This window comes from Orycteropus afer, unplaced genomic scaffold (genome assembly GCF_000298275.1).
Source record: "Orycteropus afer afer isolate SDZICR_OR568_19922 unplaced genomic scaffold, OryAfe1.0 scaffold00014, whole genome shotgun sequence".
In the NCBI taxonomy this organism is placed as follows: Eukaryota; Metazoa; Chordata; class Mammalia; order Tubulidentata; family Orycteropodidae; genus Orycteropus; species Orycteropus afer.
Window position 1 is genome coordinate 202,238 of NW_006921601.1, and position 9,995 is coordinate 212,232.

General features: G+C 40.1%; 1 protein-coding gene across 1 annotated transcript; it reads left to right on the forward strand.

Annotated features, from left to right (window-relative positions):
- Window positions 1-7,755: 7,755 nt before the first annotated feature.
- On the forward strand, window positions 7,756-9,357 carry HBE1 (hemoglobin subunit epsilon 1). Its single transcript, XM_007953964.1, has 3 exons — window positions 7,756-7,847; window positions 7,970-8,192; window positions 9,229-9,357. Exons 1-3 carry the CDS (start codon window positions 7,756-7,758, stop codon window positions 9,355-9,357), a joined length of 444 nt encoding a protein of 147 aa, XP_007952155.1.
- The last annotated feature ends 638 nt before the right edge of the window (window positions 9,358-9,995 follow it).

A 9,995-nucleotide genomic window follows, 5' to 3' on the forward strand; every position in this document is an offset into this window, starting at 1 on the left:
TAGTATGCAGATGACACAATCTTGCTTGCTGGAAGTGAAGATAACTTGAAGCACTGATGAAAATGAGACTACAGTCTTCAGTATGGATTGCACCACCATATAAAAAAAATAAAAATGCTCACAACTGGACCAATACACAACATCATGATAAACGGAGAAAAGACTGAAGTTGTCAAGGATTTCAGATGACTTGGATCCACAATCAATGCCTGTGAAAGCAGCACTCAAGAAATCATATTTGCACTGGGCAAATTTGCTGCATAAGACCTCTTTAATGTTTTGAAGGCTAAAGAACATTACTTCAAAGAGTAAGGTGTGTCTGACCCAAGTCATAGTATTTTCAATAGCCTCATATGCATATGAAAACTGGACAATGAATAAGGAAGACTGAAGAATAATTGATGCATTTGAATATGGTGTTGGCAACAAATATTGAAAATAGGATGGACAACCAAGAGAATGAGCAAACCTCTCTTGAAAGAGGTACAGCTGGAGTGCTCCCTAGAAGCAAGAATGGCCACACTTCATACTTTGGTCATGTTGTCAGAAGGGACTAGTCTCTGGAGAAGGATATAATACTTGGTAAAATAGAGGGTCATCAAAAAAAGGAAGACCCTCAATGGTATGGTTTGACATTGTGGCTCCAATGATGGGCTCAAACATAGCAAAGATTATGAGACTGACATAGGACCAGGCAGTGTGTTGTTGTACATAGGGTTACTAACAACATTACAGTCCCTCTAGCCTTCCAGTCTAATCCAAGGAGGTAAACAAAGCTGGAAAAAAAAAAAAGAAAAAGAAAAAGAAAAAAATAGAGAACACTAGTGAAGGCCTATAGGGACTCAGTCCACTGAAAGATTGAGATTTAATCATGAGATTATAGAATACTTTCCTTCTCTTTACACCACATCAGTAGGACTAAAGTATAAAAACAGTGAACTATAGATGAAAAGACTGTAAGGTGAAGACTGTTTAGTTCTTTTTTTTCCTATTGCCATTGAGTTCATTCCTGTCATGGCACCTCCATGTGCTACAGAGTAGAACTGCTCCATGGGGGTATTTTTTGGCTGTATTTGTTATGGAAGTAGAATTCTAGGCCTGTCTGCCATGGCACCCTCAGGTGGGCTTGAACTGCCAGTCTTTGTTAGTTGAGTGCAAACTTCTTCCCACGCAGGGCACTTAAGAAGTTCTTACATAAGCCCAAAGACAACAAGCAGACAACAACAAGGACACTAGAGGAATTTAAACTTTCAGCTACAGACGTGGTGGCACAGTTGTTAAGTGCTCAGCTTCTAACTGAAAGGTCAATGGCTTTAACGCTCCATGATCGAAAGATGAGGTAGTCTGCTTCTGTAGAGATTAGAGACTTGGCAATCTTATGAGACAGTTCTACTCTGTCCTGTAGGATCACTACTGTTGTTGTTGTTGTTATGTGCCCTCGAGTCGGCCTCGACTCATAGCTACCCCTCCTTGGGTTTCCGAGGCAGTATCATTACGGAAGTAGGATTACCCAACCTTCCTTCCGAGGAGTGGCTGTTGGGTTTGAACTGCCAGCCTTCTGGTTAGCAGTCAAGTGCCTTAGGCACTACACTACCAGAGCTCTTAGGATCACTATTAGTCAGAATCAACTAGATAACAATTGGTTTGTTTTTTGGGGATAGCCAGGGCAGACATTCCTCGGAAGGAAGGTTGGGCAATCCAACTTCCGTAGTGATACTGCCTCGGAAACCCAAGGAGGGGTCGCTATGAGTCGGGTTTGACTCGATGGCACATAACAACAACAACAACAGGGCAGACATTAGGCACATCCCATTTTCTAGACGGATTATCATATTTATCTATATCCTCCTCAGTTTGATCACAAATACTTGTTTAAAAAAAAATAAAATAAGTTTTCTCATTTATCTTACTTGTAGAAGAAGTATAGGCTAAAAGCAAGAAAAGGAAATCCCCTAAAGTAGCTGTTGTCATCTCAGGTCTCAGAGAAATGGACGGGTAGAGGATTCCCTGAAAGCACAGGTGCAATCTTGTTCTGCTTGTCTTTTCTAAGGAATCACTCCTGGGTATTGTATTTTGGGCCTGAGGCCTCAGTCCCATTGTATTTCCCTTGACAGGCTGTATAGTTTCCAAATGTAACCATGTATGGATTTTGTCTTTCTGAGAAGACCAAGATCCAGAGGACTTAGTTACATGACACCCCTCAAGAGAGATAGAGACAGTCATCAGCTGTATTTTTTTTTCTTGACCTTGTTCTTGCTACTGTCACTACCTTTTATATAAAAACATTATGTCTGCTTTAAACAGAAGTCTTTCCCTATCATGGCCTTAATTCCTCTCTGTGGGTCTTTCTTGGAGAAGAGGAAAGGGAGAGTACAGATGTTGTGAGTTCAAGCCCAAGCCTTAGTATCCACATCTGTTTAATAAAGCACATTCCATGCAATAATCTGTTTAATAATGCACATTCCATGCACTTGACTGCTAACCAGAAGGCTGGTGGTTCAAACCCACCAGCCACTCTTCAGAAGGAAGATGGGGCAATCTACTTCCGTAGTGATACTGCCTCGGAAACCCAAGGAGGGGTTGCTATGAGACTTGATGGCACATAACAACAACAACAACAACAACAATGCAATAATCAGGACTGATATTTTATTTTCTCCATATTTTACTCTTGGATTAAAGGAGGCAGGGTTTATTGGGTGAGGAGTGGGAAAGACATGGGAAGAATCAACAACTCCTTTGAATAGGATGTGGGAACTCACAAAAGAAGGTAGAAGTTATGGGAGGATTCTGAAGGGTCAGGGAAGATGACAGAAAAGAGGAAGAGATTTTTGGGGGTGGGGAAAGGGTATTAGTTAAGTGGTCAAAGACTTATGGTGAATAGTGACAAGAAATCACTCTAAAAGGGGAAGGATAAAGGTGAAAAGCAGTGTGTCAGGGAAAAAAAGAAAGCCGATTTGGGGTACATGAAAGAATCCAGGTAAAAAATAAAAAGCTTTTTAGGATCCTCCATCTAGGATTACTATTCAATTTGCATTAATGCACACTTTTAAGTGCTAGTATGTGAAGTTGAATTGGAGATAAGAGGTTGAGTTTGGAGAAGCTAAGTAGCTTTCCAAGAATGGCTCCCTGCATCAGCCTACTCTTTCCTGAAACGTTCCACTTTTTCAACGGGGAGCCAAAGCTAACACACATGACATTATTGTGTATCATCCTCTGATAGAATGTAACATGCACTAAAATAAAGTCAGAGGTAAAACATAAGTATGAACTTTTTTGAGGGGTTGATGAAGACTTTGTGTAGGACATGAGGTACTAACAAAGCCTCAGAGTCTAAAACCAGCAAGCTATGACTTGGTGGTTGGCATGATACTGGCTCTCTGGAAGTAATTATTGTTTTTGAGTGTCATCTGGTCAATTCAAACTCAAAGCAACCACACACATCAGAGAAGAACTCCCCCATAGGATTTTCTATACTGTATTCTTTTAGGAGAGCAGATTGCCAGATCTTTCCCATCAGGAGGGGCCAAGTGGGTTCAAACTGTCACCTTCTGTTAGCAGCCAAGCACATACCATTGCACCACCATGGCTGGAAGTAGAGAGAAGAGTAAAAAATAAGATTGAATATCAGGAAAGACCAGCTAATGCAGAACATTGAATATAAAATGGAACCTATTAGTATCCTATTGGTAACATCAACCAATAAATACCCTTAAGATGTTAAATGACTAAAGGAATAGGATTTTGGAGGAAAGTACTCTGCTTACACACAAAAGAATATATATTTGAAGTTATCAAACTAGACATGAGTAATGTTCTAAGGGAGCAGTCATGATGGCCTAACTAAAGGTGAGCACTGTTGCTGTTGTTGTTGTCATCATGTGTCATCAAGTTGAACCCGGCTCATAGCGACCCCTCCTTGGGTTTCCGAGGCTGTATCACTATGGAAGTAGATTGCTCAACCTTCTATTAGAGTCTTCAAAATGTGAAGGATGGGCAAAGGTAGAGGAAGGAAGTCATGGGATTTGACTGACTGTGGAGCATCAGAAGTAGGGGGTGATAGATGACTGAAAGCCCCTAGCCTGGGTGAACACCACAGGAGATGGCCATGCACTGACATGGAAATTCTAGCTGTCCCCTTTGTGAGAGTGACATTAACTGAATCACTCTTGGGGGAATTATTTCTGGGGTGCTCAGAGTGTCTTGACTTTCAGAGTCATAATCAAGCTCTCATCTCAGGGCTTGAGACCTTCACACTTTCCAACCTAGAATGTCAGATCCTGACAAACATAACTGTTAGGCATTCCATTGCCCTCATACATTGATCAGAATTTGTCCTGTGTATTACTTTCTTTCAGGCACAAAATAAGACTGAGAGCCTAATGGTTATTCTATCACAGGATATAAAGAGCACTGGTCTCTTTAAACCCCACAGTCTTTCGTTAAGCTCACTAAATAAGTGCTGTTCATGGCACTCAAACTTTGTATCTAGTCAGTCAGTCAACAAACGACATTGATGTAGCATTTTTAATCAGTCGATCTCTTTCTTTTTTTCTTGTCCCTCAACTAATAATCCAGCTCTCCTAAAGCTGAAGACCTTGCAGGGGTCAAGCATGGTAATAATGGAGTGGTGAGCGGAAAGTACATTCTTTATTACTAGGGATCTACCTTTAGATCTAGGTATTGCCAGTTTACATATACCTTCATTGAAAACAAATTCACATTTAACATAGACAAACATGTACATATGCACACATACAAATGGGACTGGATGACTTAATATATTTAATTATGAATAACTAATTCTTATCAATATGCAATAGAAGCCACCTGAGCAAAATAGTGTTGTAAAGTACAGGATATTCTTCTTGTTGTTGTTATGTGCCGTTGAGTCAGACCTGACTCATAGTGACCCCTCCTTGGGTTTCCGAGCCAGTATCACTACTGAAGTAGATTGCCCCATAGGTTATTAATTTATCTAAGAGTACAAAAAGATTAGAAATTATGTCATTACCAGAATTAAAACCTGTAATGGATTCCACTTCCACACCACTGAAGACAGATTCTAAGTTATTAAACCTGTGCTTCTGCTACAACATCATCTTTTGTCATTCTCACCTTTGTTGTTGTTGTTGTTATGTGCCATTGAGTTGGACCTGACTCATAGCGACCCCTCTTTGGGTTTCCGAGGCAGTATTCACTATGGAAGTAGATTGCTCAGCCTTCCTTTCGAGGAGTGGCTGGTGGGTTTGAACCGCCAGCCTTCTGGTTAGCAGTCAAGTGCCTTAGGCACTATGCTACCGGAGCTCCCTTCTCACCTTTAGTAGTACATATTGACCTCATGAACTTATTCTTTATCTGTCATACTGTTTGATTTTTCTTGCCTCAGAGCTTTGCACTTTTTCTTCAAACTTTGAGAAAATTTATTTCTCTGTATCTTGCCATGGTAGGTTCCATCTTGTTTCAGCTCAAATAATACCTCCTTAAAAGGTTATTTCTGACATAATCATATCCAGTCACATAAAGTTCAGATATTCATTTTCTTCATAACAAATAATTTTATTTGGAATTATTTTTTTAATTGGTTTACTTATTCATTCTGATGCCATAAATTAAAGAACATAAACTCTATGAGGATAGTTTTCTTCTCTAAGTCATTTATCTTAAATTCTCATGACAGAACAATGTATGGCACATCATTGTTCAATAAAAGCTTGTTGAATGAATGTTTGAAAACACATTATATTCCTTTTGAGAACAATGAAGCTGGTAGTTGAGGACCAATATAACATCAGACACAGTTAATGGGAAAAATGGAAGGGTGGACACCTATGAACAGAGAGTAATCAACAAGCTTTTGGAAGTGATTACCTCAACAACATAAGAGAAAAGCAATAGTTGCATATGATTATTGGATCACTCTTTGGGTTTCTGGAACAAAGGGAGGTCATCCACAAACAAGAAAGATCATAATAGTTCCTCCATCTGCAAAGGAGCAATGAAGAGTCACTCATATATTAAGGCTTTTGGAGGCTTGGCCTCTGAGTTATCCTTCTGAGCCAGCGCTACTCACTGAATCCAGTAGGATTGTCTGATATGGTCAAAGATCTAAAACTATTTCTAGATTATAAAATTCTGTACCCTATACAAAGAAAAACCTTTCCCACTCACCTTTAGTTGGAATATCATGGTTATTATAGGAAAATGGGTGCTGAGATCATGACAATCTTCTCTTTCAGGGCTTTTAGCCATCCTCATCAATGAACAGATAAAGACTTAACATGAGCTCATGAAGACTGAAATCATAATATCATAATTTCATACAAACAAATAGGTTAGAAGGCATAATTAATATAAAGACAGAGATACCCTCTAATTGCACAGAGCACTTCTTACCGTGGATTTGTATATAATCAATGTGTCTAGTCTCAGGGGCAAGTGACCATGCTGTACTTCCCAAGTTTCAGGCATCACAATCCGGGCAAGGTTTGAGATCGACTGTGACTTTCAGAGAGAAATTAAATAACATATCAAAAAACAAACAAACAAACAAAAACACTGCAAACCTAGATATGTTAACTCTCCCCAACATATGAGAAATGTGACCTGTAAAAAATTGCATTGAATTAGGGAGAAAGGTGTCTAATATGTACTGATGTTCCAGTTGTGACAATGTGTAGTCTATTTGTCAACTAAAAGAGCCCCTGCTTTTTTAGAGTCGGTTGAACAATCTCACAGCAGAAGTAAAGGAGATACTACCTCATGTTATATATCTTGGACTAAGATTGGTTTACAAGTGGACCCAGCATTCACTACATAGAACTCATTCAAATCTATAGTACCTGTCAAGAAACCTTTTACTTCTGTCGTCACCAAGAGTAGAAGAGCTACACCGAGTGGAAACCTGGGACTACCAGCCAGCACACACACTTATGCAGCAGGAAATATGCACAATCTACTGCAGACACACTTGCACTTACATGGAGGTGAATACTTATTCAGAGAAGTAGATTTTCTTTGTTTCACACAGATATAAGTATGTAGATTCTGATATAAGGGTTCAGTCCTATGTTATATTACTTAACACTACTATATTCCTGCACTCAAATTAATATTTCATAGGAACCATTTACCCCTGATTATTGTGAACTAAAGAAAACAGGCTCAATCTGAGCCACAGAGCATCTATTCCAAAGATCATCACAACAGTTTTCCCTTGGAATTCTTCCTTGACTGAATGAGACTTATACTTGATCCTACCGGAATTCATGTACCTGTGCTCACAAGAACCTTACACTCTGTGAACTTTCCAGATTGTTGGTCGTTCTTCAACTTTAATATATAAGCATTCCTGGGTTTAGTGACAAGAATATAGGAAAAGATGGCAAAGAAGTCCCAGAGTTTTGTACGGTGGGAGGAGAAGGAAAGTAGCTAAAGGAAAGAATTGAGAAACAAATTTGGATAATTTATCTGAAACTAGGAAAGAGAGAGAGAGAGAGAGAGAGAAAAGAGCACCAGAATCCTCCCAGAGGCCCCCCAGACACTATCACAGATGCAAATGTCCATCTTAACCCTTCCCAGACTAAACCCCACCCCTGGGGGGGACAGCCTAGCCTTGACCAATAGCCTCATAGCAACAGGAAGAACAAAGGACCAGTGGCCAGAGACAAAGAATAAAAAGCCACATGTTCTAGCAGCAGTACATATATCCTTCTGACACGTCTGTGATCACCACAAACTCCAGGATCAGACATCATGGTGCATTTTACTGCTGAAGAGAAGGCTGCTATCACAAGCCTGTGGGGCAAGGTGAATGTGGAAGAGGCTGGAGGCGAGGCCTTGGGAAGGTAGGCTTTGGGTCTTAATGCAGGGAAAAGATGGGTGAATATGAGCCTGTCAAGATGACCAGATATCTCCCTAAGATTTCTGAGAGTCTCTGATTTTCATCAGTTATGGTCCCATTTGATAGGCTCCTGGTTGTCTACCCATGGACCCAGAGATTTTTTGACACCTTTGGCAACCTGTCCTCTGCCTCTGCCATAATGGGGAATCCCAAGGTCAAATCTCATGGCAAGAAGGTGCTGACCTCCTTTGGAGATGCTGTTAAGAATCTAGACAACCTCAAGGGCATCTTTGCCAAGCTGAGTGAGCTGCATTGTGACAAGCTGCATGTGGATCCTGAGAACTTCCGGGTGAGTGCTGGATTTGTTCATGTTCTCTTGTGTTTCCAAAACCCACAACCAAACTCACTGCCATCGAGTCGATTCCAACTCATGATGACCCCACTTTGGGTTTCCGAGGCAGTAAATATTCACGGAAGTAGACTGCCTAGTCTTTCTTCCATGGGTTAACATCAACCTTCTGGTTAGCAGTCAAATGCCTTAGTCACTATGCCACCAGTTTATCCTCATGAAGTTTAGACAACTGAGCACTGACAGGAGCACAGGTAAGACCATCTGTGGGCTGTGAGATACTTGGAGATCTTGGGTTGATAATAAAGGAACTTCAGAGAGCTGAATTCAAACCAAGTGGTGTGGTAACAGAATCCTAGGAGCATTCTAGAAATCTAAAGTGACTTGTTCTGTTGGCTTTTAGAGGAAACTTGTATAGAGATGAAGAAAATGTCTTTTAGTAATTGGAATCCTGTGGAGAGAACTTTGTCTTTCTTTTTCCCCCATATATTATCACCACCACTGCCATACATTGGAGGTTGAAAAAAAGAATGTCTAGGGGAAAGATACATACAGGAATATATTGGTTACTTACAACAAAGAAACCTGGGTGGCCATGCATATATTGCTAAAGCTATTCCTATGTTGGATGGACATTTGTACAGAATCTACTAATGCTGCCTTTCAAACTTATCTCCTAAAACTCCAGGAGTAGTATAAAGCATACCTGAGGAAGGGAAATAACTGGAATGAATATATGGCTGAGGAGGGTAGGGAATAGAAAGCTGGAAGTTCTTGTTTTTCCTTTTTTTTTTTTTTTTTAAGTGTGTGAAGATGGTGCTGGTAAGAAGTTCAAAAAGTGAAATTATGGGTAAGGACCAGTACAGAAAGGGAAGGAAATTAGCTATGTTTAATAACTAAGTGAGACCATGGGCTTTAAGGAAGCTGACATAGACTTAGGTCTGAGTGACAGTTGGGCTTAGAGCCCAGACTGTATCATTCAGCTCACCATTAGAATCCATATGAATGTCTCTGTTGTTTCTTTGTACCTCCACAGCTCCTGGGAAATGTGCTAGTGATTATCTTAGCAAACCACTTTGGCAAAGAATTCACCCCCCAAGTGCAAGCTGCCTGGCAGAAGATGGTAACTGGTGTGGCCAATGCCCTGGCCTACAAGTATCACTAAGCTTCTGAGAATAGGGAGAAGCCTTATTCTTTACATGATAACACAATTAATAAAAGTGTTCTGCTAAGAAATAAGGTTTAATGGACTCCTGTTGTTTCTTTTTTCATGTAGCTTTAAGTAAAAGAGTTCCAAGGAATTTTGTGTCAGTATGTGTGTGTACACTTCATTCACTTTTTGCAAAACTTTTTTTGGGTTTTTTGACAAGAAAATAAAAGAAAAGGCAATAAAGAAACATATACTAGGTGTTCTTCAAGGAAAAGCAAAAACTCTAGAAGAGTCTTGGTGGAAGAGAAAGGGCTCTATGGGACAGGTATTTCTCAGAACTAGAAGATTTTTGAAGGGTAGGAAAAGACTTCAGGGAAAATAACAGAGGAAAGATGAAGGCAGAAGTGAATGGATAGGTTCACTGGAGAAAATTTAAGCCAAGTCTAAAAGATCAAGGTCCATTCAGGGATTGTAATTTAATTTCCTTTAATGCAATTCATTTTCAAAGGTCACCTGGCTTTTCACAGCCCTCTTGAGGCTAGATTGGTGATGGAAAGGTTTGGACATCAGAATGGAGGATCACAAAAAAACTCACTGCTGTCAAGTTGAACTTGACTCATAGTGACCCCTCCTTGGGTTTCCAAGGCAGTATC

Bases quoted from the DNA above. Each gene is read 5' to 3' on its own strand.
- HBE1 (XM_007953964.1), top strand. From the start codon at position 7,756: ATGGTGCATTTTACTGCTGAAGAGAAGGCTGCTATCACAAGCCTGTGG. The intron at 7,848-7,969 runs GTAGGCTTTGGG...CCCATTTGATAG, and splicing joins GGAGGCGAGGCCTTGGGAAG to GCTCCTGGTTGTCTACCCAT. The intron at 8,193-9,228 runs GTGAGTGCTGGA...GTACCTCCACAG, and splicing joins TGGATCCTGAGAACTTCCGG to CTCCTGGGAAATGTGCTAGT.